Here is a 26,507-nt window from a genome sequence, read left to right as displayed (position 1 = left end):
TTTGGAAGCAACATTTACTAGACTATTAAGCCAAAAAAAACAAATTGTTCTTGTTATGTGATGATAAAGTGTCTTTGAACACCATATGAGACCATGTTGCACATATAAGCATTTAATACTTAGTTTAATGAATGCCTAGTTCCTGCTAGGCCTATCCAATTTGACCAGGACAAAATATCCTAAAATGGTAGAGCAAACAAATTATTCTTAAGTTTTTAGACCCTCACTGAAAATGGAGACAGTTCCAAGGAATGTGATAAGGAAGAGCTTTGTGAATCGAAAAGGATTAGATTCTAGTGGCAAAATTCAGCTTTTTATAGAGTACCTGGATTAGTTCCTGGATTTCCATGAAAGGATCTTTTCACTTGTCCATGTCAGTCATTTTCTTTTGTATTGTCTTTACTGTAGGTGACCTGAAACACATCACGAAACTGAAACCCTGGGGCCTTTTTGAGGTTCTAGTGGAGAAGTATGAGTGGTCTCAGGAAGAGGCAGCTGGCTTCACGGATTTCTTACTGCCCATGCTGGAGCTGATACCCGAGAAGAGAGCCACTGCCGCCGATTGTCTCCGGCACCCTTGGCTCAACTCCTAAGCCCCAGCGCAGCACCGCAGCAGAGATCACATGCTGACCCTCGCCCCTCCCTGCCAGGCATTTCCCTCCTTCCCCTTTTAGGGTGAAGCTCTTCCTTCAAGGGTTTCCTGGGTTTTTTGGGTTTTGTTTTTTTTTTAATCAACATGTTCATTTGGGTTTGCTTACTTGACCCTGTGGAGACCCCACACACCACCCCCCACAGCAATTGGGCATCCTAAGTGAATTTGGCCTTGATTGGGCTCTGCCAAAGACTAAAATGTGAAACAGCCTCTTACCCTGTACCCTTATCTTTCCATTAGAACACCCTTTAAATTATAAGCATCCTTTTTAAAAAGAGCTATGAAGATGATGAGCTCATCCTTTTATTCACTGACTCTAAGAGTCAAATTTTCTAGTGCATCTCCTATTGCCATCATAAGGATGAGAAGGGGAAAGGGTGTTACTTCTGTGTACAGCAGAGACATTAAACTTGCTGTATCCAGGCTGCATCATCATCCTGGATTGTTTCTGTTGTTCTCATGTTCACATTTTGTCCTGCGACTTTGAAGCTACTATCTTTTTTTTTAAGTGAGCTATATAAACACCAAATTTGGGTACCATTTTATCACTGTTCAAAGCACTATGAAATTCCTTTCATCCTCCCGTGACTCTGAGATTCTTGAATCTTTGGTCTGATTTTTGGTGGACACAGATAGAACCATTGACATTTCTTCAGAACCACAGATGTTCTACGAAAAGTCCTTTTCTGTGTGTCTTCTGTCACCCTAACTGCGGAGTTACTTTGATTGGTTGTTTTGGTTTTTGTTTTAATATCTGGCTGGCACTTTACTCATTGCACTTGAGTTTACTGCCCCATAACTAAAGAATTCAGGATGACTTTAGAAAGGAGATCTGGGTTTGAGATTTCCCATCTAAGAAGAAAATGTCCTAGAATTCCTGGTTCTTTTCCAGTCAGTCCCCTACTTCTATTTACAGCATTTTCTTTACTTTGTCCAAAATTTAACCATGAAGCAGTTTTCCTCTGTGGCTTTGCCATTCTCATTTTCTCAGAGGCTTCAGGTCTTGAATGAAATCCCAACATAAAAGAACCAAGGCCAAGTAGGAAGGGGGGGGGGGGGGGGATGGCACTTTTTGGGGCTTGGGGGTTGGGTTTTTTTGTTTATTGGGGTTTTTGTTTGTTTTTTGGTTTAAGATTAGCCACTCTGCTGCTATTTCTTTGTATAATGTAAGTTTTTAACTGCAATTTTGAGATAATTAAGATGTACTTGAGGCTTTTTTTTTTTTTTTTTTTTTTTAACGAGAAAAGGCTTTGCGAATCTTTTTTTAGGATGGGCCTCTTCTAGACTTGCCCTAGACATTACCTATTCCTCGGATCATATTGAAAAGCAAGAGAAGGGCAGGTTTGGGGTCCCAGCCACTTGTTCAGCACGGACCAGGGGTCCTTGGGGATTGCAGCATTCTGCGGAGGCGGCTCCAGGACTGATTTACCGAAAGCCAAGGAGGTGCAAGTTGAGGCTCTACTAGCAGAGCTGCCTTTGAGACTTTCAGGTAGCTGACTCTCTACATGGGAGATTGGAGGCCAGATTCTGCCATTTTCCCCACCAACAGCAGCAAAGGAAAAAGTGGTGCAATTATGCAATCCATTTAACTCATAAACATAGAACCCTAAGTAACTATGGCCAGCCATTCATCGGATCCTTGATTGGGTAGTCCTGAAATCAGACATGTTCCTGTAGAAAGAATTTTAAGTGAGGCTGTCTATGCACCTATCAAGAATAAAGAAAAACGATTGTATCCAACAACGGCAGGGAAAATCCTTCGGCAATTCTAATCCACTTTGGCTTTTCAGCGATATATACATCTAAAGCAATAGCAGACTAGAACTGAATTCTTGTCTATACTGTAAAATAACAATTGTGCAATTACAGGAATTCTGGTGATGATATTAAAAGTGAAATAACCAAAACACACATACAGAAGGCCCCGTTTTATCAACTGGTGTGAGAAGAAATTTTAATAAGAGAGAACCTATAACTTCTTTCTGGAAATGTTTTCCCACCAAATAAGGGCTTTCCCCCTATTATTTAAGGAGCCAGATGAATTAGAAGCCGTAGAAAGAGGCAGCTATAGAATTTGATCTTCCAAGTACCCCATTTACCTTTATTGAACTTAATCATAATACTGTCAAATTGCCATGATCTCACTAAAGGATTTCTATTGCTGTCAGTTAACAACCCCAAATGCATTTTTATTCTTTCTACTGGGTGCATTGTCTGTTTTCTTTATAAATGCAGTAAAATAAACAAATTATTTAATAACCTACATGTTTCCAGAGCATTTCTGTTCCTTTGTTGCCTAAATTGGTCTCATCCATGCTTCAAAATGCAGGAAAGGATTGGTTGAGTATGCTTTTTGAACTTAAATATGCAGTGAAACTGTACAGCTGGAACATACTCATTTTATGATGTTAGCTTTCCTTTTTAAATATTTAAGAGAGAAAGCATGAGCAGAGAGACTCCCTGTTGGGCAGGGAGCCCAATATGGGTGATCCCAGGCCCTGAGATCATGACCTGAGCCAGACAGCTGAGCCACCAAGGTGCACTTTGTTCTATCTTGAAATTGGGGGGTAGGTGACATTAACAGAGTACGTCTTGGGAAATCTTAGGACAGTTGTTATTCCCTATATCCAATGGTACTTTCCCAGAATATTTGTAGTGTGTCCTTACCACTCCACCCTCAGATTACAGTCACAGTATATGCAAATGCCAAAGGTTTATGAACTCAGCCTAAGGACTGGCATGACAAACCCTATTGTACACAGGCTTTCGTACCCTTCTCTAATTCATTCCTTAGGATAAATTCTTAAAAATGGGATGGCTGGGCTAGAGAATAAGCACATTTTTATGGTTTGTAATGTCCCCTAACTTACGTGAAGAACAGTGAAGACTTGTGCTATGAACAGCAGTATGTGAATGGGCCTGTTAGGATCACACTCGTTTTATTCCCGATAGCCAGTTTGATTGCCAAAAAAACCAGAGAATCTTGTTTTAAATTGCATAGTGGATGACTAGTGAAGTCAAACTTTTTGATGGGTTTTATTGGCCATTTGTATTTTTGGGTTATGTGCTACATTGCCCAGCTTTTTTCTTTGGTGTGCTTCTATATTTGATAAAGATTTATTCTGTATTAAAGATCATGCATTTTAGTCATTTTTCCATCACCTACTTCTCCAGTTTTTAACTTGCCTTTCATTTTTATTTGTGGTGTTTTTTAAGTGTTGTTCATAGAAAGTTCTTCCCCAGCCCTGAGCTATATAAAATCTTTTAGTTAATTGCATCATACTTAAGACATACATAGTGTGTTCATATTGTAGTTGACCAGAAGAGAATGTAACATTTAAAAAGCAACCTAAACAATTAAACTAGAATTTATCAAGCCAGTGTGCTTCCCCAGACTGACCAATGTAGGCAGTCTCTCTAAGCCTTGTGTTAAATGTAATGCCTGGAACTCCAAGGGTTTGGGGAAACAACTGCTATCCTAGGAGAGCTTGTAGGTATCTCAGAAGAACCAGCAAACCAGGGTTCAGGTGTCCACAGGGGAACCATTTAGCTGCTCCAGAGCCAGCCCAGGTTGCAAGTGAACTTTATTACTGCCCATTCTTCTATTTTTGAAGCCTGTAGAGTCTTCCTTTTTGTCCCTACGAGGGAAAGGATTTGCTGTTAAATTACTGTATACTGGTGAGTTATTGATAATAAAATTAGAGATTTGTTCGAAAAATAAGGCCTGATGACACCAGAGAAACTTGAATAGTCCTTTGTGTTTTGCCCACCAATTTGGTCCCTTTGGAGTTAGCAGGGCATTGGTAACTAAGATGTCTTGCACAGTCTGCAGTATATGAAGATTAAATATGTAAACATACATATAATCTATGAACCTTGACACTTCCTGAGAAGGAAGTTTGTTTTTATGTCTCTAGTCTTGTTTTTAAAAGTTGGAATTTAAAAATTACATGTCCGATACGCATTTGTCTTTGCACTTTAAGTCTTTGCACAAATATTCATACCAACTCCTTGTGATATCCTATAACCCAGTTAAAAAGCCAGAAAATTTGAGATCATAATGTTTAGAAGTTCTTTAAAATCAAGCAAATTTACATTAGGTATGTAGTGTTGCTGGCTGTACCATTTCTTATAAGCGAGGAGACTTTATCATCATAATCTTTGTCCTTAATTCAGATCTACTTTTTGCCCATTTTAGTGACAAGCCTTGCCCTCCCATTTGCCAAAACTGGACTTTGTCTACAATTTGAACTATATTCCTAGAAGTTGTGCCCTTAGGACAATGCATTTGTTGCTCTGGATTTCATAAGTAAATAAGGTACTATTGGTGTTGGAAATTAGTGAACCCTACCATCAGTCTTCTTGAGATAACAAAAGGGGTGAGTTTTGAGGGTTTGAGCCCTCATTTGATCTTCAGTGTAATTTATTACAAAACACACATGTAGCCATCAGCAAGTAAGATTACTATAATCTAACCTTCATTTCAATAAAAGCATTCTGGTAAGTGCCCATTTCGGCAGAAAATCATGAATAACTTGAAAAACAACTTTTTGACCCCAGTGATTCCCACCTGATACTAATGCACTTGTATAATCCCCTCACCTTGACTTCAGGCCAACTTTGTGACTGTTGTAACAGATTAAGGCGAACATGACAGGTGTTATTACTGAGATTGGGTTACAAAGGGCTGTGGCTGCTGTTCTTTGTGCCTCTCCCTTGCTCTGTCCTGTAATTCTGGGGAAGCAAGCTGCCATGTGAGAACCTTCTGGGGAGGCCCTCAGTCCAGCTGCTTGTGAAAAACTGCCTCCCGTAGACAACCACTGAGTTCAGAATGATTAGACAACTTGCAGCCTTGTGAGAAACCTTGGGATAGGGACACCTAACTAACTCTTGCCAGATCCCTAACCCACAAAAATTAAAACGTTTCAAGTCACTGAGTTCCGTGGTAACAGGTATACAGCAACACATAACTAATACAAGGATGTAAGACAAAGCATTTGCAGTATCCTTCCAGTTCACATCTCCGATACAAATGACTAATCCTCTCGACCACATCTACTTAGGCCTAGTCACTGTTGGTAACACTTGGGCCTCACAACCATCCCAACAGCCCAGCCCAACAGAGGCAAGCCTGAAGTGAGGAATACTTGGTTAGAGGAGTGCTGACTTTACTGATTCTCTAATGCTTTCAGAGATGAGATTCCTGCCTTTTAAGAATTTAAAAGGAGGGGGCCCGGGTGGCTCAGTGGTTTAGCGCCGCTGTCAGCCCAGGACGTGATCCTGGAGACCTGGGATTGAGTCCCAGGTCGGGCTCCCTGCATGGAGCCAGGTTCTCCCTCTGCCTGTGTCTTTGCCTCTGTGTGTGTGTGTGTGTGTGTGTCATGAATAAAATAAAATCTTAAAAAAGAATTTAAAAGGAAAGCCACTTGAGCTGATAAACAGTTACTTAGATATCAACCAAAATCAATACTGTGATTTGAGAGGTTGAATTCTGAGTTTTTTTGAACATAAAGCAAAAGGTCATCTGGGTCATCTGACTTAAATCTGCAGATCCTTCCCAGCACTGGTTATTGGTAAACTGACTCTTGAGTGCTTTGGTGAAACGTGCTGTTCCTGCCAAGAGCAAGGTGCAGGCTGTTGGCAAGCGCACCCTAAGTGCTCCAGAAGCTTCTGTGGACCACCACAGTTACTATTTTAGCAAGAGATTTTTAGAAGGTAAACTTTTAGAAAAGTTATATAAAACGTAAAATTATGAGAAGTAAACAAATATAACTCGAAAAGGCACTAAGCTATGGAATTTGTTGGAGTCTGTCATTCATGAGGTCTGCATAAAATGCCTGACAATTTTATCAACACACGAAAATATAAACGTCATCACCCTTGAGTCCCATTCTACTAGTTCCCATTACCAACAACAGGACAGTGTTGGGGTACTCATTCCTTTTTTTTTTTTTTTTTTTATGATAGTCATACAGAGAGAGAGAGGGGCAGAGACACAGGCAGAGGGAGAAGCAGGCTCCATGCACCGGGAGCCTGACGTGGGATTCGATCCCGGGTCTCCAGGATCGCGCCCTGGGCCAAAGGCAGGCGCCAAACCGCTGCACCACCCAGGGATCCCATGGGGTACTCATTCCTAATCCATCTGAACTGTACAAGAAACCACACTGAACGGGTGGGTTGTTGGTGCATTGGTTAAAAAGCGTGCCCTATGGGGCACCTGGCTGGCTCTTTCAGTAGAACATGGGACCCTCGCCTAGGTTATAAGTTGGGGGTAGCGTTTAAGGAAAAAAAAAACATGCCTTGCAGCCCAGGAATGAGAAACCTATGGTTTACTGTGTTAGTGACAGCTCTGTGGTCAAGTAACAAGATCCATTACAGTTCATCATTTACCTCCTCTCCTCTCCACCAGCACCCACATCTTAGTGAATGCACACGACCAGGAAAAAAAACACCTGTTCCTCAGGTTTATCCACTGTGAATGATCAACAAAATCTGATTCTAGGTACCATCCCCTAGGCAGGGAGTAAAGTCCTAAGTTTTTAGATTTTGTGTTCACCCAGTCTTAATAGGACTTCCTGATGGATTCAGGTTCAGAGGCCCCTCCATTCCTTACCCACCCCTGATCATCAATAAGAAAACAAAATGTGGGCAGCCTAGGTGGCTCAGCAGTTTAGCACCGCCTTAGGCTCAGGTCGTGATCCTGGGGTCCCAGGATCGAGTCCCATGTTGGGCTCCCTGCATGGAGCCTGCTTCTCCCTCTGCCTGTGTCTCTGCCTCTGTCTCTCATGAATAAATAAAGAACATCTTTAAAAAAAATATGAGAAGAAGCAAAGGACCCCCAATACCTCAACCTGAAATGGTCTAGCAGGCTTACAATCACCTCTTTCTCAGCTGCCCTTTTAGAGCTGAGTGGCAGTTTCCAATGTGCGTTCAATGCAGTCTGTCGGAGAATCTGACCTGGGAGGCCCCGATACATGGATTCATTTAGCCCTCTCATTTTACAGAGAAGCTTCTAGAGGGTAAAGTGATCGCTGGTGTAAAGGGGATAAGAAGAGAGCTGGGGCTTGGGGAGAGTACCACCCATTGTCTCTCTGAATATCTTTGATGCGGGTCACTGTAGTTCTGCTTCACTTGTAAGTTTTCTGTCTTGTCTCAGGAGAATGTCAGGTTCTAATCCTATCATGAAAGGCTTCAGAACAAGAACATCAGGCCTATAGTAGCCAAGGACAGGGAAGCATGGAAGGAAAGTTCTTATCTCTGAAGAATTTGATTCCTTAATTTTCCATTGCCAGGGAAATAGATGACCTGTGGTATTAAAAAAAAAAAAAGGCAAGAGTATAAAATTTGACATTTTTTAAAAAGCAAATCAAAACAAAAAAAACTTCCCCATGTATGTTCACATTTTGATTTAGTTCTACCCAGACATGCACATTTCCTTAATGTATAAGAGAGTATTCAATGTGCCTCAGGTAATAACTTATGTCTCATAAAATGTAAATAAAATGTTGTGAAAAAGAAAAGCCAAAGCAATCTGGGAAGGAACAAAGCTAGAGGCATCACATCATGGCTCCCTGATTTCAAACTATATAACAAAGCTTAAAAGAGTATTGAATTGGCATAAAAACAGACACATCAATCAGTGGAAGAGAGTAGAAAGCCCAGAAATAAACCCCTGCATATCTGGTCAATTTATGACAAAGGAGCCATGAATATACAATGAGGAAAGGACAGTCTCTTCAATAAATGGTGCTGGGGAAACTGGACAACCCCATGCTAAAGAATGAAACTGGACCACTATCCTAAACTATACACAAAAGTTAACTCAAATTGGACTAAAGACTTAAATATAAGACCTGAAACCATAAAACTCCTAGAAGAAAACATAGGCAGTTAGCTCCTTGATGTAGGTCTTGGCAGTGCTTTTTGAATCGGACACCAAAAAAAAAAAAAAAAAAAAGAATCTGACACCAAAAGCGGAAAAACCATGCAGGACTACACAAAAAGCTCTGCACAGTGAAGGAAACCACCAACAAAATGAAAAGGCAACTTACTGAATAGAAGACATTAGCAAGTCATATATCTGATAAGGGGTTAATATCCAAAATATATAAAGAGCTCATTTAAGTTAGTAGCAAGAAAACAATCTAATTTAAAAATGGGCAAAGGAGGGCAGCCCCAGTGACACAGCGGTTTAGCGCCACCTGCAGCCCAGGGCGTGATCCTGGAGACCCTGGATCAAGTCCCATGTCAGGCTTTTTGCATGGTGCCTGCTTCTCTCTGCCTGAGTCTCTGCCTCTCTCTCTCTCTCTCTCTGAATAAATAAATAAAGTCTTTAAAAAAATAAACCTATGATCCATTAGAAAACAATGGGCAAAGGATATGAATAAACATTTTCCCAAAGAAGACATATATCTTCTTCATGGCCAACAGGCACATGAAAAGATGTTCAACTATTAGGGAAATGTAAATCAAAACCACAGTGAGAGGGGACCTCACACATGTTAAAATGGCTGTTATCAGACAAGAAATAAGTGTTGGTGAGGTTGTGGAGAAAAGAGAACCTTTGTGCAGTGTTAGTGGGAATATAAATTGGTGCAGCCACCATGAAAAATAATATGGAGGTTCCTCAACAGATTAAAAATAGAGCTACCATATTGTCCAGCAATTCCACTTTAGGGTATCTATCCAAAGAAAACAAAAACAGTAACTCAAAAAGATACACACACTTCCATGTTCATCACAGCATTATTTATAACCTAAGTGTCAACAGATGAATAGATTTAAAAATTGTGCTATATATACACAATAGAATATTACTCAGCCAAAGACAAATACTACATATACTCTCATATGTGGAATCCTGAAAGGTACACACACACACAACAACAATAACAAACATATGGACAGTGGGGTGTGAGAAATGGGTGAACTGTTTTTTTAAAATACATTGTTCAGGGGCACCTGGATGGCTCAGTCGGTTAAGCGTTCACCTTCAGCTCAGGTCCCGGGATCGAGCCTCTCATTGGGCTCCCTGCTCAGGGGGGCCTCTGCTTCTCCCTCTACCTCTCTCTCTACTCCTCCCCCTGCTCATACTCACTCTCTCTCTCTCTCCTCTTTCTCAAATAAAATCTTTAAATACATTGTTCAGATTTTTTTTCTAAAGATTGTATTTATTTATCCATGAGAGACACGGAGAGAGAGAGAGCCAGAGACACAGGCTGAGGGAGAAACAGGCTCCCTGCAGGGAGCCCAATGCGGGGACTCAATCGCAATCGCCAACTGAGGATCACGACCTGAGCCGAAGGCAGATGCTCAATCTGCCTTCTGAACCATCCAGGGGTCCCCATTATTCAGATTTTTTGAAAGAGTGCAAAAAGAAAAAAGTGTGGTTACCTTTGATTCAGTCATTTCAATCCAAGATTTATCAGCAGAAGCAAAAAGTTATTATCTGTGAGAAAAATCCTAAATGGGTAATAACCAAGGTCTAGTTTAGCAATTAAATGGTGTACCAGTGCTGTGGAGTTGGTGGCTTTTAAAAACTTTAATAACGGGGGTACCTGGCTGGCTCTGTTGATTGAGCATGCAACTCTTTATTTTGGGGTTGTGAGCTCAAGCCCCACATTGGGCACAGAAATTACTTAAAAATAAAATCTTTGGGTCGCCTGGGTGGCTCAGTGGTTGAGATTCTGCCATCAGCTCAGGTCGTGATCCAGGATCCTGGGATCAAGTCCCGCATTAGGCTCCCCACAGGGAGCCTGCTTCTCCCTCTGACTGTGTCTCTGCCTCTGTTTATGTGTCTCTCAAGAATAAATAATATCTTTAAGTAAATAAAATCTTAAAAAAATACTTAGTAATGAACATTGATAAGAGATGTGAAAATGTTCATGCTCTAATAGTCTAATAGTTTGCTACTCAAACTATAACCATTATGAGAAGCAGGTTAGAAACACAGTGTCTGTGGCCCCACTTCAACTGAATCAGAAGCTGCATTTTAACAAGACCCCTGGTGGCTTGTATGCATATTAGAGTTTAAGAATCATCTAATAAATATGCAGGAGGAGAGCAATACTAATTTACATTTATTCAGAAAAGTATATGTGGTCAAGGATTGGAAGGTACTTTGCAAAAATTAAAATAGCTGAAATGCAGATAATCCCTCCTCCCCAAAGTGCCTGGCCTGCTGGAGGTCCTCATTAAGTGGCAGCATCTGGAAGGTGATACTATGATGAGTTTTTTTTAAATGTGTTCCTTAATATTCCATATTTTGGAAACTTAAAAGACAATAAGGAAATTGATATGTTGTGCTTTCCTTTTCAACCAGACATTAAAACTGGTTACATCATATTTTTCTTTTTGCCTCAGCTATCAAGAAGCATAAAGCTAAATTTAATACTCAACACAGTATTTCTATTAGCCTAGCTTTCGGGAATATTTGTTTTTCTCTGTGACTTTTATTTTTTATTTTACTAAGTTTTCTATTATGTTTCTTACAAACCACTGAAAATCTTCCTGAAAATAAAGGCCCAAATTAGAATAATGACTTCTAAACAGTCTGTTCTTTTTTGCCAGGCTCCAGAGAAAGATGAGTTTATGAAACTACCTGCCTGTTTTAAATTATTTCTTCCTGTTCTTTTTCCCCTTCTGGAGACAGAAGTAGAACAAGAGGGTCTCAGATGCCAGTGAGCCCCTGCCAGAGTCCTTGTTCCTCTCCCCAGCCCCACCAGCCATCCAGCCCGATGAGTCAGTAAGCAAACAGGGAGGCCACAGCCCTTGCAAAAGCACGAAGACCACCCAACAATGGAATTACTCACCAACCCTTCAGCTGCTTCAGACTTCCTCTGCAAGGAAAAAGAGAACATCATTTGTTTACAACCAAGCCTTGTTTTCAGGATAACTCCCTCTCCCTCTCCAAACTAGATCAGATTTCTTTCATTCACTCTCAAAAAGCCTTGCGGGGTTTTTTTCTTCATAATGTTCATCAGCTTGTGATTGCCTGTGGTGTCCCTTATCAGATGGGAAGGTCCAATTAGACTTCTTCCCTCAATCCTGTACCCCCAGTGCCTGAACCTGTCAGTGGTGGTGGGCACATGGAGTGCAGGGGCTGTTACTGGGTGGGCAGATGGATGGTGTGAAAAGTTGGAGATGCTGGAAGGACAGGAAGGGGAGAGAACTAATATTTATGAATCACCTGTATAGCATGCAGGCACTGTTAGTACTTTATACACACTATCTAATCCCTCACACTGTCTTTTTTTTTTTATTGAGGTATAACTTACTAACTATAAAATTTACTAACTATAAAATTTACTCATTTAAAGTGTACAGCTTGGTGGGTTGTCAGTATAATCACCGAGTTGTGCAACCACCACTGCTATCCAATTCTAGAACATTTCCATCGCCCCAAAGAGAAACCTATTATCAATCACTCCCTGTTTCCCCCTCTTTACAGCTCTGGACAACTACTGCAATCTACATTCTTTCTTTACGGATCTGCCTATTCTGAACACTTTATATAAATGGGACCATACAACATATGGTCTTTTGTGTATGGCTCCTCTCACAATGTCTTCAAGGTTCATCCATATGGTAGCACTTAGGAGCACTTCATTCCTTTTTATTTATTTATTATTATTATTTTTTAAAGATTTTATTTATTCATGAGAGACACAGAGAGAGAGAGAGAGAGAGAGGCAGAGGGAGAAGCAGGCTCCATACAGGGAGCCTGACATGGAACTCGATCCTGGCTCTCCAGGATCATGCCCTGGGCAGAAGGCGGCGCTAAACCGCTGAGCCACCTGGGCTGCCCCTCTTCTTTCCTTTTTAAAGCTAAATAATATTCCACTGGGCGGATATACACATATCGTCTACCCAAGTCATCAGTTGATGCATATTTGGGTTGTTTCCACTTTTTGGCTATTAGGCTGCTATGACCATTTGTATACAAGTTGTAGTACAAACATATTTTCAATTTTCTTGCATATACATTTAGGAGTAAATTATATCTACATATCTAGTCACATGGTAACTCTATGTTTAACCATTTGAGGAACTGCCCTTCTGTTTTCCACAGCAACTGCATGATTTTGCATTTTCACTAGCAGCATATGAGAGTTCCAATTTCCCCACATGCCCACCAATACCTGTTATTGTTCATCTTTTTTATTGACTATCCTGTGAAATAGCTCACTGGGGTTTTGATTTGCATTCTCCTGATGACTAGTGACGAAGACTGTCTTTTCATATGCTTATTTGGATGCCTTCCTTGGAGAAATGTCTGTTCAAATCGTTTGCCCACTTTAAAAATTGGGTTATTTATATTTTTTACTTCTTAAGTTGTAGGAGTTCTTAATATATTCTGGATACTAGAATCATGATTTGCAAGTATTTTCTCCCAATCTTTGGATTGTCTTTTCACTTTCTGGTTGGTAATCTTTAAAGTTTTTGTTTTTCAGGCAGCCCTAGTGGCGCGGCGGTTTAGCACTGCCTGCAGCCTGGGGTGTGATCCTGGAGACCTGGGATTGAGTCCTGCATTGGGCTCCCTGCATGGAGCCTGCTTCTCCCTCTGCCTGTGTCTCTGCCTCTCTCTGTGTGTCTCTGTGAATAAATAAATAAGATCTTTAAAAAAAAAAGGATTTAAAAAAATAAAGTTTTTGTTTTTCATGAAATCCAATTTATTTATATTTTTCGTTTAGTTGTTTGTGTATTAGGTATCACTTCTAAGAAACCTCTGCCTAATCTAGGATCACAAAGATTTATACCTTTGCTTTCTTCTAAGATTTTTATAATTTTACATCTTACATTTAGGTCTTTGATCCATTCTGAGTTTTTATATACATTGTGAGGTGGCTATGTAGTCCAACTTCATTCTTTTGCATGTGGTTGTTCCAGCACCATTTATTGAAAACAGTATTCTTTTCCTTCACTGAGTGGTCTTGGCATCTTTGTTGAAAATCAATTTGCCCTGGGGCATCTGGGTGGCTCAGTGGTTGAGGGTCTGCCTTTGCCTCCAGGTATGATCCCCCAGGTCCTGGGATCGAGTTCTACATCAAGCTCCCCACAGGGAGCCTGCTTCTCCCTCTGCCTATGTCTGCCTCTCTCTGTGTGTGTGTCTCTTATGAATAAATAAAATAAGAAAAGAAGAAAAGAAAAGGAAGGAAGGAAAGAAAGAGAAAAAGAAAGAAAGAAAGAAAGAAAGAAAGAAAGAAAGAAAGAAAGAAAGAAAGAAAGAAGAAAAAAGAAAGAAAGAAAAAAAGAAAGAAAGAGAAAGAAAGAAAGAAAGAAAGAAAGAAAGAAAGAAAGAAAGAAAGAAGAAAGAAAGAAAGAAAAAAAGAAAATTTATCATAGATGTTTGGCTTTATTTCTGGAATCTCCATTTTATTCCATTGATCTGTATGTCTGTCCTCATACCAGTACCACACCATCTTGATTACTGTAGCTTTGTAGTAAGTTTCAAAATCAGGACATGAGTGTCCTCCAATCTCTTTCTTCTTTGTGATTGTTTTGGCTATTCTGGGTCCCTTGCATTTCCATTTTAGGATCAGCTTATCAATTTCTGCAAAAAACCAACTGAGATTTTGATAAGGATTGCCTTGAATCTGTAGATCAGTTTGGGGAGCACTGCCATCTTGATATATTAAGTTTTCTGATCAATAAACATGGATGTTTCCATCTATTTAGGCCTTTAATAACTTCCAACAATGTTTTTTAATTTTCATGTATAAATCTTACATTTCTTTTGTTAAATTTATTTATACATATTTTATTCTTTTTTATGCTATTATAAATGAAATTGTTTTAATGTCATGTTCAGATTGTTCATTGCTAGTGTATACACATGCAATAGATTCTTGTATATTGCTTATATCTTGCAACTTTGCTGATGTTATATATTAGCTTTAATAGATTTTTAGTGGATTATTTAGGATTTCCATGTGCAAAATCATGTCATCTGCTAATAGAGATAGTTATACTTCTTCCTCTCCAAACTGGATTTCTTTTCTTTCTTTTTCTTGCCTAATTGCCCTGGCTATAACCTCCAGTACAGTCTTCAACAGCAGTGACAAGAGCAGATATCCTTATCTTGTTGCTGAGCCTTATCTTGTTCATGATTTTTTGAAGTAGGTATTTTTTACAAATGAGGAGAAACCTGCCACCTATCTCTTTCCATAAAAATGAGGCTCAGATGAGGAAGCTGAGACTCAGAGAAGTTCATTAATCTCTGCAAAGTCACAGTTAGATAACAGTGGAGCCCAAATTTTAAATCCAGGTCTGACTCCAAAGCCCACACTCATTCTCCTCTGCCTCCTTAACTCTTAAAGAGTGGATCAGCAACTCTGTACTTGTGCAAGGCTTCATTCCTGCTTTCATTGTTTCGCTCATGCCACACACTAATGGAGGTAACAGAGCAGGAGTTGGTGTCGCCCTTTTTACCTTGAAGAAAGTGACTTGGAAGAACTGGGATTCAAACTCTGCTTTCCTGATTCAATTCTGTGCTTTGACAGAGGCAATAACTACTTCACTGAATAGTTAGATATATTCAGAAAGGTTATGTGGGTATTTTCTAACATATAATAAACAAAAAGGATGAATTAAATCCTGCATGATAGTGAAGAAACTAAAATATGGAGAGAAAAAAATCCGAAAAGATTGAAAACAGGTCGAGGGGATATGAAAGGAGAAAGGGAAGGAGAGGAGAGCTAACTGACATGATTTGTAAAGAAAAGTGTCAAATGGACAAAACCATCTCTTCATAAGAAAGCACTTTAAAGAGGCGGGGGGGGGGGGCGACACCTGGATGGCTCAGTTGGTTGAGCATCTGCCTTTGGATCAGGTCATGATCCCAGGGTCCTAAGATGGAGCCTCACATCGGGCTCCCTGATGAGCAGGGAACTTATCCCTCTCCCTCTGCTGCTCCCCCTCCTTGGGCTTTCTCTCTGTCACATAAATAAAATCTTTTCAAAAATAAAATAAGATTTTAAAAGAAAGCACTTTATTTTTTTAAAGATTTTTTATTTATCTATTCATGAGAGACACACACAGAGAGAGGCAGAGGCACAGGCAGAGGGAGAAGCAGGCTCCACGCAGGGAGCCCGATGCGGGACTTGATACTGGGTCTCCAGGACCACACCCTGGGCCCAAGGCGGCGCTAAACCGCTGAGCCACCTGGGCTGCCCAAAGAAAGGACTTTAAAGGGAGTTATGTGGGGATGCCTGGGTGGCTCAGTCAGTTAAGTAGCTCTCTCCTCTGTAGACCCTGACTCTTGATCTCAGTTGAGGTCTTGATCTCAGGGTTGTGAGCGAAACAGGTGAATGAATGGATAATGTCAATGAAATTTCTTTCCAGCTGAAAGAATCCCCTCTGAAAAGGAAAGAATGCAAATGAGCTACATAAAGGTGTTCTCTGCTGGGTCCAGACAGATTTAAGGCTGGCCCTGCCTTGAGGATGAGAGCTAAATAAAATGCCTCCAGCAGCTCCTGCTGAAGCCTTTCTGGAAAACCCTCCATCACTGGAGAAAGTGCTGGTTGTGCAGCTTGCTGCTGGACTCACCACCTCCAACCTGTCCTCACAGGATTGCTATGCAGCTTAAATAAAAATGTTTCCTATGAACAAACCTTACATCATTCCTGCACATGGAAAAGGCTTGGTAAATACTAGTTCCATTTCCCTTCCCTTTATGGGGTTTTCAAGGGACCCAGGCTTTGAGTATCCCCAGAACCTAGAAGCTATAGGCACCTCCTACAATGGAAAGATACTTCTCTTTTCTCTCCTCCTTGGCCCAGCTCATTCTAATAATTTGCTTTTCATCTTTAACCACTTAGCTTAGGTGTGGGAGTCACTCTTCTATTTACAAAGAAGGGTGAGATGTTTGATTACTTCCTTATGGAGAAGTGGGCCCTGGGCTGAGCCAGAGAAGCCCAGAGTTCCGGGCTCTTTGCACCACCTTTCTGTGTACTTCTGGGTGGGTCTCCCTTCCGGGCTTTAAGTTCCTCATCTGGGAAGGGTCCTTGGTCATGGGGTCGAGGGGGCAAGGGAGTTGGCCTCTTTCTTCTAGTTCAGGTCAATGGGGTGAAGACAACTATGGGGAAAGGAGACTGGAGAGGTCTCTGCATGGAGCCTGCTTTTCTCTATGCCTGTGTCTCTACCTCTTTCTCTCCGTGTGTCTCTCATGAATAAAAAAATAAAGTCTTTTAAAAATTAAAAAAAAAATGAAACAGAGAACCCCAAAGCTACTTTAACTCAAGGGAGCACCCACCATCTGCACTCCACAAGCTGTCACATCTGCCCCCAACCTGCCTTTCTCCTCTAGCCCCCACAACTCAGCCCTCTGCTAACCTGTTGTTCCTCTCTCTGCACTGAGCAAACTCCCAGTGAACTTTAAGACCCAGTCAGTGCTGCCTTCTTTAGGAGGCCATACCTACCTCCCCAGGCTGGACCAGGGTTCTCTCCTCTGTAGACCCTGACAGGAGTGAGGGCATGAAGGAGACAGAAAGACACTCTTCTATCACAGACAGCTGCTGTCATCACCTCATCACCTGCTGGCTTGCAAACCCCCACTGGCCGTTGGCCTCTGGAATAAGGGCATGTCTGATTGGTCTTGGTGTCCCCAACCCTTGGCCAAGGACCAATGGCTGAAAGGAAGCCCCACCTCCTTGGGGGATGAGAGTTACCTTTTCCATCTGCCTTGTAGTCATCCGGGAGGAGCTTGTCCTGCCGGTAGCCCAGCACAAAGGCCAGGAAGGAGAGGATGAGGGCATCTCCGATGCTGAGGATGGCCAGCATGAAGGCCCAGCGGATGGTGCACTGGCCCAGTGTATACTTGCCCGTCTGCTCCCCACACATGCGCCGCACCTCACTTGAGTCCCAACCATCTGGGTAGACCAGGCAGCCAATCATCAGGCCTGTGGCTGAGAGGGCAGCAGGGGGTGCAGATGCTGTCAGACTGGGTATGCTCTGCCTGCTACCTCCCACCCTGCACTGCTGACATCTTGTCACCTCCCTTCTCCTGGTGTTAACAGCCTGTGACATATGGGGCCGCTCCTACCATCACTCTTGTAGAACACATGGTAGAAAATTGAAGATCCAAGAACTAAAGTCAATTGCCCTTGGTCATGGGTAGAGGCACAAAACAGAGCTCCTCAGTAGAGCCTGCCATGGCACCAAGTGGTCCTACTAGGCCCTCAGCCACGCCCCACACTGTGGACTTGATGAGGCATCGGCTACCCTGGCTTCAAACCCTGCCAAAATCTGGTCCCAGCCCAGAGAACTCATCACTCCTAGATGAATATTTCTTCATACTCCAATAGCTCTGAAATAAGTATAATAAGAAAGTTTCAGGCCATCATTTGATTAGAAGTATTTTTCCTGGGCATCTGGGTGGTTCAGTTGGTGAAGCATCTGACTCTTGATATCAGCTCAGGTCTTAATCTCAGGGTTGCAAGTTCAAGTCCCACATTCTGCTATTTAAGAAAAAAAAAAGTATTTTTCCGCCTTACAGCACATACAATAATGGCATGTTCTACAACTTGGGAATCTTAGATTTAATGAATACACAAAACTTTCCAGCCCATCTCTGGCTTCTTCCTTCATGAACTTTTCATTCAAGCAAATAGGCCTCTTCAAGCCTTACTTAGTAGAGTTCAGTGCAGTTGCTAACCCTTCCCTGAATTTAAGAATCTCTAATATTTATTTAAAATGCTGATTTCCAGGGAAGCCCAGGTGGCTCAGTGGTTTAGCGCCACCTTCAGCCCAGGGTGTGATCCTGGAGACCCGGGATCAGCTCCCTGCATGGAGCCTGCTTCTCCCTCTGCCTGTGTCTTTGCCTCTCTCTCTCTCTCTCTCTTTCTCTGTGTCTCTCATGAATAAATAAATAAAATATTTAAAAATAAAATAAAATAAAATAAAATAAAATAAAATAAAATAAAATACTGATTTCCAGAGCTCAAGAATCCCTGTTTTTAAAACATTCTTTCAGGGGAGCCCGGGTGGCTCAGCAGTTTAGTGCCGCCTTCAGCCCAGGGCCTGATCCTGGAGACCCAGGATCGAGTCCCACGTCAGGCTCCCTGCGTGGAGCCTGCTTCTCTCTCTGCCTGTGTCTCTGCCTCTCTCTCTCTCTGTGTGTGTGTCTCTCATAAATAAATAAATAAAATCTAAAAAAAAAAAAGAAAATAAAAATAAAACATTCTTTCAGGTAATTCTCTCAATAGGAAAAGCGGGGAAACACTAGCAAAGTCAGCCTGGATTCCAACTCCAGCTCTTTGCTAACTAACTGCGTGGGTCAGAGCAAGCCACTTGAGATTTTTGGGCCTCAGTTTCCTCATCTATAAATTAGGAATATGAATAGTCCCTACTCATTTGGATTGTAGTAAGGTTCAAATGGGTTAATAATGGAAAAGTGCTTGGCACATACTTAGGACGTCATGAGTGTTAGCTACGATTATCTCATCCTGTGTGTTCATTGACTTAGTATTTACAGCCAAAAATGTAATTTTCCCTACCTTCTCTTCACTTCTCCCATGCCCTCCCACCAATGACCATCCCACCTCAGCTGCACAGGTAGGTGACATAATCGTGGAATGTGACCAAGGCAACCCAAGGACCACCACCATGTAGGCAAGGGGTGCCTTCCATGATCTGTGCTACTTTCCCATCCTGATCCTCCTTCCACAGGCCTGAGGCTCTCTAGTTCCAAGGTTGTACCCTACCCAGGAGCACCTAAGAAGAACCTCACAAGTTCTTCTTTGTTACCTACCTTGAGCTCAGCTTCTGCTTGCAAGGAAGGTTGGCAGATCAAATGAATGTACAGTAAAATATAAAGATCAGGATCCCACCTCCTCACCTAAAGGTATATCAACTCTCCTTTGATTTTATACAGGACAAGCTTACTTATATAGTTCTCTTATAGGTCACAAAATACTTCCCATACCATTTCTCTCTTGATTCTGACAACAGCTATGTGAAGTAGGCCATGTATTAATATCCCATTTTACAGATTAGAAAACTGAAGTCTCAGAGAAACCAAGTGAGTTGCCCAGTCATCCAGCTAGAGCAGAGCCAACACCTGAACTCATGGATCCTGACTTTTTTGACCCCAAAATTAATTCCCTCAACTCCCAGACACACTTCTCCAAAGAGCTGAATGTATTTAGTGCTGACATTTCATACCTAGTGACAAAATGAGAAGTGTTTCAGGTATATACCTAGGGAAGGAGAGCAGGAACCCTCCCAGAGCTCTTTGGTAAAACCTATGTCCTTCCCCAGTTAGTGTAAGACCTGTGCTTTGGTGACTAGCATGGCCCCTACCTTTTTTTTTTTAAATTAATTTTTATTGGTGTTCAATTTACCAACATACAGAAAAACACCCAGTGCTCATCCTGTCAAGTGTCCACCTCAGTGCCCGTCACCCATTCCCCTCCAACACCCGCCCTCCTCCCCTTCCACCACCCCTAGTTCGTTTCCCCGAGTTAGGAGTCTTTATGTTCTGTCTCCCTTCCTGATATTTCCCAACATTTCTTTTCCCTTCTTTTATATTCCCTTTCACTATTTTTTATATTCCCCAAATGAGTGAGAACATACACTGTCCTTCTCCGATTGACTTACTTCACTCAGCATAATACCCTCCAGTTCCATCCACGTTGAAGCAAATGGTGGGTATTTGTCATTTCTAATTGCTGAGTAATATTCCATTGTATACATATACCACAGCTTCTTTATCCATTCATCTTTCGATGGACACCGAGGCTCCTTCCACAGTTTGGCTATTGTGCATGGCCCCTACCTTAACCGTGGTGGGAGAGGGAACAGGTCAATGTGGAAAGAAGTCTCCCTTATGGACTTTCCATTCTCCCCATCTCCTCCCCTTGGCCCCATTCTCCTTCCATAGCATCTCTGGAAAATATCCCAGGGCCTCTAACCTGGAAGCAACCCTCTAGGGAAGCACCTGACCCAGGCACCTGGACACACGGTAGGGGTCAACCCTATTTATAGTGTCTCAGGGCTCTAAGGGGAGGCCAGCATGCTATTCTCGTGCAAGTTTTCCTACCCTTTCTGATTTCCAGTCTCTCATCTGTAAAATAATGAGATAATAATGCCTGACTCATAACAGAATTATGAGGATTAAGTGTGGTCATATAGAGAAAATGCTCAGTGCAGCATCTGATTCATAGCGAGCAGCCAGTTACTGCCATTTGTTGCTATTATTATTGGCACTAAAGTCAAATGGAAGCAGCTTCAGTGGATGTGCATGGCATTAGAAATATTTGTTCACAAATATTTCAGGTACATAGTAGGATTATACTTCCTTGGTCTCCTCTTTTCAAGTTAGGCAAGGCCATAAGACTTCCCTTAGACAACAAAATATGAGCAGAAATGTAGAGTGTTTAACTGCTGGGGAGAGACCTTCCAGAGCTCCCTTTCACTCTGCAATGATGAAAGCTGGTTGACACCTGATATTATATCAGCCAGGGTTCCAGGAGAGAACTGTGAGAGCACTGATCCTCAGTGAGTATGTACCACAAGCAAAAAATAAACTTTTGTTTTAAGACACTTAGATTTAGGAGTTGTTACCTCACCTATCCTAACTGATAAAGTTGCTTTTGAGTTTTTCACAGCTACTGAGCACCTACTATGTGACAAGCACTGTAGAAGGTGTTTTATATGCCTTATATATCCCATCCTCACAGAACCTTGTGATAGGAGGTACGTTGCTACATTCTTACAGAGGAGGTTACCAAGACTCAGAAAGACATGCAACTTGCCCTACCTATGTTTCTAGGAGCTAGAACCACACACAGTTTACAACTGGCATCCAGAAGCTAAATTAACATTGTTAAACTATAGCCTCACACTGCCCCAGTTTTCTATCCTCTTTCCTTTCTCCTGTCCCTTTCCCTGATCTCAGGTTTCTTGATTAAACTAACTGGTTGAGACATCTTCAAATGGATGCATGTCCCAGTTGCTGTCTGCAGAGCACATGCACTCTTCATCCCTCCCTTTGGCTCATCTTCCATTCCCCTACACCAAAGAATGGAACATGACACCACCTTCGCTCTCCCCTGACATAAATGTTTCATAGGATGGCATCTGGCCACTTCTGCTATCAGTGTCTCCAGCTCCATGACATAGAGTCTAATTCAAATGGCCTGATGATGCCTCCCCCACCCAAACTCTCCCAGGCACTGCCTGTTCAGCAAATAGCACCTGTTGCAGGAGGTTGTGGGAGGGGGCAGTGTGGAGAATGAAAGGAATGGTTGTGGTTCCAGCATTCCATAGTTCTGATATGGAGGGCCAGCTGGTAAGCATGCCAGTTTGTCACAAAACTGCTAAATCTTCATTCCCCTTCCTTCTCCCCACTGCCCACCAAGATTAACCTCAGCCCTGCCCCAGCCCCTCCCTCATCATATAGAGACCAGAGGAGAGGGAGATGGTGGACAGATTGGGGAGGCAGCTCTGGAGCCAAGTCAGTAGCCTGAGTACAAGATTCGGAATCAAAGGTCCTGTCCAGGGATCCCTGGGTGGCGCAGCGGTTTGGCGCCTGCCTTTGGCCCAGGGCGCGATCCTGGAGACCCGGGATTGAATCCCACATCGGGCTCCCGGTGCGTGGAGCCTGCTTCTCCCTCTGCCTGTGTCTCTGACTCTCTCTCTCTGTGACTATCATAAATAAAAAAAAATTAAAAAAAACAAAAACAAAGGTCCTGTCCATTTGCTAAAAGACAAGTTACCCACGAAGAGCCTTATCTATAAAATAAGAGGATATATATAAATATAAAATAAAATAAATCCCTCCCTAGGTAGGGATGGGGCTCTTCTAGATGAGATATATGAAAGTGCTTTGTAAGTCATTATGCTTACATAAATATGTGGCTTCCATAAAAATATCTTTGGAACACATCTAGTTTCCTGGAACCCACTGCTTTAGTTCCCCTTGGTCCTTAGTTGCCAGTTGCTCTGCTATAGTCTTGGTCAAGTCTTTTCCTCTTTCTTAGCCCCAGATTCCTCATCTGTAGCGGGGGGGGGGGGGGGGGATACCCACAGCTCTCTGGGGTCCCCTCCAACTCTGACAGAGTATTGAGTCTATGTGTTTGGTTGTCTGGGATTCTGATCCTGGCATGATTCCCCCTATTGTGGATAATGCTGCTTCTCATTCTAACCAACGATGTCAAGATGGTTTCTTTGGAGTCTGCAGTCTCACCACTGCTCCTGGACATCTCCCTAGCATGGGCAGTCTGTGCATGACCTTGGAGTAGAAAGGGACCAAGGGCTACAGGGCAAGGCCTTGGGCCATCTCTTTCTGGGCTTTACAGGAGAACAGAACCAGCTGACCCAAAGACTGAGAGGGCTGCCTGGGCCAGGAACAAGAAAAAGGGGCAGGGAAGGCCTTGCCTCTGGGCACCATAAGTAGCTACCAATCCCACATAGTTTTAAAAAACTCTAGCCACCACCCAACTGCCCCATCACAAAATATCACTGTCATTTATTGCCTCAAGTATGGCAACTGATAACTAGGGAATAAAGCTTTTCACTCCACCGAGAAAGAAGGAACTTAATGCAAATTTCTATGGGAAAGGTCACAGCATAACACTCCAAATCAATGACTGACTTTAGAATCTCCCTGAGAACAACTGGGGTGGGAGGGAAGGATTGAAGGCAGGGATCTGGGGATACTTAAAGAAGAAAGAACAAATGCCCAGAAGTGGAAGATAGAGCTGTCTAGGATGTACTTTACTTATTTTGCCCTGGGTTGGATACTATTCCCACAGGGCCAACAATGGAGGCTTCCTTCTTTTTCCTTCCCAGAGCAACAACAACCTCTGATGTGGTGGCCTGGGAGTCAGGACACCTTCTATCAACTATCTGTGTGTTCTTGGGCTAGTCACTTTCTCTCTCTGGACCTCAGTTCTCATCTGCAAGATGAGAGGGTTGAACAATTTGACCTCAACCATCCTTTTGGTCTTAGCCATTCTAAAATTTTCTACTCCTCAGAAGCTTCGGCAGAGCATAGAGTAGAACTGGGTTAAAGAAGAATAGCTAAAGGGTACCTGGCTAGCTCAGTCAGTGAAGCCAGTGACTCTCGATCTTGGGGTTGCAGGTTTGAGCCCCATGTCGGGTATAGAGAGTACTAAAAAAAAATAAATAAATCTTTGAAAAAAAAATAGAATTAAACTAAATGAGAACGACTGGGTAAGAGACCCAGAGGCTTCACAGAGGATGGAATGGTGCAGCTTACCCTATAGCCTGAAGTGGGCCCCTGCTTGCCCTCCCATTAATCCTGCTCACCTGCAGCCAGCTGCATCCATGCGCAGATCTTGTAGACAGTGGCTGTGTTGCAGACGAAAAAGAGGCTAAAGCAGATGATGGAGCCAATGATGAGGAACATGGCCAAGGCCACAAAAAACATGGCAGTCTTGAAGGCTCTAGAGGGAATGGAGGAGAAGTCCAGTGGGCCACCCTTGCAGATGAGTTCAGAGGACAGCACGTTGCCCACACAGTAGGAGAAGAGTCCAAAATAGCCTGCCTGAGGTGTGTTAACACTGTCACCGATCCAGTAGGGCTGGATGAAGAGGGCCATGACCAGTACGGAGAAGCAGATGGTGAGTGTGCCCCACATCACACCCACAGCCCTCGAGTTGCGCACATAGTTGGTATGGTAGATCTTGGCCGCCTCCTGGGCAGGCAGCAACTTCACCATGGTGAGGCTGTAGGCCCTGGGCTGGAATCCTGGGGGCTGTAAGCCAGTGGCTTTGCAGATGGAGGCCTAGAAGTGGGTCACTCCTAAGCCGAGTTTGGGGAGGAGGCTGGGGGGGTGCAAGGTGGGGGTCCCTGCAAGGTAGAAGAAAGAGAATTAGGAAATAAGACAAGGAAGACAACCTTGGTTTCTTTGGAGGAAGCTTGTCCAGATGCCTTTGTCCGCTCCAGCCGGGCTGTCTCCGTGTCCTGCCTCCTCTCCTGCCCGCCAGGGTCTCAGGCCTACTGGCGCCGCCCTGCCCCCCGCCCCCCTTTCCAGCTCCGAGCTCCAGAGAGCTCCGCCCCTCCGCCGCCGCGCGGCCCCTCCTTGCTCCCTCCTGCAAGAGCGCGGCTTCAGCACCGCGGCCAGCGCTCGGGACTCGGGCCGGGGGAGGGAGTGGAAACCCAGGACCCGGCCTGGGGAGGCGCCGCCCGCCCACCACGCACTCCCGCCACGGGGAACGGAGACTCCTCTTCACCCGCCCGAGCCGGGGGTGGGGGATGGAGGGGGGGGACACACAAAAATTGGGAGGGGAGGGTTGCGACTGTCACATTCCTCCCGTTCAATTCCTGCCTTCTTGCCGCAAAACCAAAACCTCTTCCTGAGCACTGTCCGTACCCCCCACCCCCACGTGGTCCCATTAAACTCCTCCCTGGCTCCCTAGTCGCCCTCTCTGCACAACCAACCCTGTGGAGTCCAGCAAAACCTTTTCTGATTGTGTCTTCCGGTCACTGGTTTCTCATCTCTGTGGTTTCTCCTCCATCAACAATTACCAAGTGCGTACCATGTCCTGAAGCCCTATGCTGGAGGATATCTTCCCTAAGCAAAACTACAGAGATAAAAATGACAGGGCCCCTGCCCTCAAAGACAGTGAGACGCTTACATATATGTATATGCGTCTGTATATTCGCAATGCACACTGATAGTGTGATAAGAGAGAACTACAAAGTGCAGCAAAGGAAGCATCCCAGACCTTAACATGTTTCTGTTCAATACAATATCTTTCTCCTATTTATGTTTTTGTTGCATATTCCTCTTTTACCTCTCTTCTTCAAAATGTGTATTTCTCCTGACTGCATAGGTAAATACATGTTTGGTGTAGAGAGATAGGAAAATCCAGGAAAGATTACATAGAAGAATATAAATCACTCATAACCCCAACGCTGGGAGCAAAGGAGAGCCAAGATCATCTTAAAAACAGACTTTGGCTTTAGACATATCTGGATTGAGTTAATTGCTTACTAATCTATGTGACCATCCATGGATTTAATTTTCCCAAACCTCAGTTTCTTCATCTATAAAATGGAGAAGATAATAGTGTCTCTCACAGGGACACCTGGGTGGCTCACTCCTTTGAGCATCTGACTCTTGGTTTCAGCTCAGGTCAAGATCTCAGCATCCTGAGATCAAGCCTCACGGGGCTTGATGAGATCTGCTCATCGGGGAGTCTGCTTGTCCCCCGGCTCTCCCTCTGTTCCTCCCCCTCCTTCAAACAAATAAACAGAATATTTTTACAAAAATAGTATCGGGGAGCCTGGGTGGCTCAGTCAGTTAAGCATCTGCCTTCGGCTCAAGTCATGATCCCAAGGTCCTGGGATCAAGCCCCACATTGCATCAGGCTCCCTGCTCAGTGAGGAGTGTGTTTCTCCCTCTCCCACTCCCATTCCTGCTCCCCCTGCTTGTGTGTGCTCTGTGTGTCAAGTAAATAAATAAATAAAATCTTTAAAAAAAATACTATCTATCACATAAGAGTTAGGTAAAATTACAAAACTGGCTCAAGGCCTCACATATAAAAGTACTCAAAATGTTTATCATTATTACTACCACTATTAACATTTTGGTGTTTATCCCTCTTTCTTCTTTGACGGTCACTAACTTTGCAATTTAGCCTCTAAGTTTCAAAATATTGAGATATGATCATGACCAAACTGAAAGAGAGGCAACATCACACAGACATCCTGAATTTAGCACGGGGGCAGTAACTTGTGAGACATTGGGCCATCTCCCTAGCATTTTGATCTGACACAGGATAGTTGCAACATTTGAAGGGAGCACTGGCAAGGAGTTGGGATTATAAATATGGGGGTGGGAGGTGGGAAGGAGTTCACTTGGTTGTTGACCAGACAAAAGGAGGAA

General features: G+C 43.0%; 2 protein-coding genes across 4 annotated transcripts in view; one reads left to right on the top strand and one right to left on the bottom strand.

Annotated features, from left to right (window-relative positions):
* Nucleotides 1-2,915, top strand: part of SRPK1 (SRSF protein kinase 1) — a 90,133-nt gene extending 87,218 nt beyond the window's left edge. Inside the window, 1 exon segment of the mRNA XM_072730891.1 lies at nucleotides 409-2,915. Within this exon segment, the coding sequence (XP_072586992.1) occupies nucleotides 409-593 (185 nt within the window). The 3' untranslated portion in view covers nucleotides 594-2,915.
* Nucleotides 2,916-5,103: 2,188 nt separating this feature from the next.
* On the bottom strand, nucleotides 5,104-24,961 carry LHFPL5 (LHFPL tetraspan subfamily member 5). Of its 3 annotated transcripts, XM_072730911.1 has the most exons (5): nucleotides 24,818-24,961; nucleotides 23,924-24,466; nucleotides 17,320-17,556; nucleotides 11,464-11,490; nucleotides 5,104-7,957 (listed from the first exon to the last, which is right to left on the bottom strand). In XM_072730911.1, the coding sequence occupies exons 2-4, from the start codon at nucleotides 24,333-24,335 to the stop codon at nucleotides 11,480-11,482; spliced, it is 660 nt and encodes a 219-aa protein (XP_072587012.1). In that variant the 5' UTR covers nucleotides 24,336-24,466; nucleotides 24,818-24,961; the 3' UTR covers nucleotides 5,104-7,957; nucleotides 11,464-11,479. The 3 variants fall into 3 exon arrangements, with proteins under 3 accessions (XP_072587012.1, XP_025846590.1, XP_072586999.1); XM_025990805.2 differs by lacking the exons at nucleotides 5,104-7,957; nucleotides 11,464-11,490; nucleotides 24,818-24,961 and adding an exon at nucleotides 15,879-16,009 and having other exon boundaries at nucleotides 23,924-24,483; XM_072730898.1 differs by lacking the exons at nucleotides 5,104-7,957; nucleotides 11,464-11,490; nucleotides 24,818-24,961 and adding an exon at nucleotides 17,071-17,219 and having other exon boundaries at nucleotides 23,924-24,618.
* Nucleotides 24,962-26,507: the final 1,546 nt, after the last annotated feature.

The sequence above is a fragment of the Vulpes vulpes genome, chromosome 1, assembly GCF_048418805.1.
Source record: "Vulpes vulpes isolate BD-2025 chromosome 1, VulVul3, whole genome shotgun sequence".
Classification (NCBI taxonomy): domain Eukaryota; kingdom Metazoa; phylum Chordata; class Mammalia; order Carnivora; family Canidae; genus Vulpes; species Vulpes vulpes.
The sequence above is the reverse complement of the archived record's forward strand: the minus strand, read 5'-3'. Positions and strand labels throughout refer to the sequence as shown.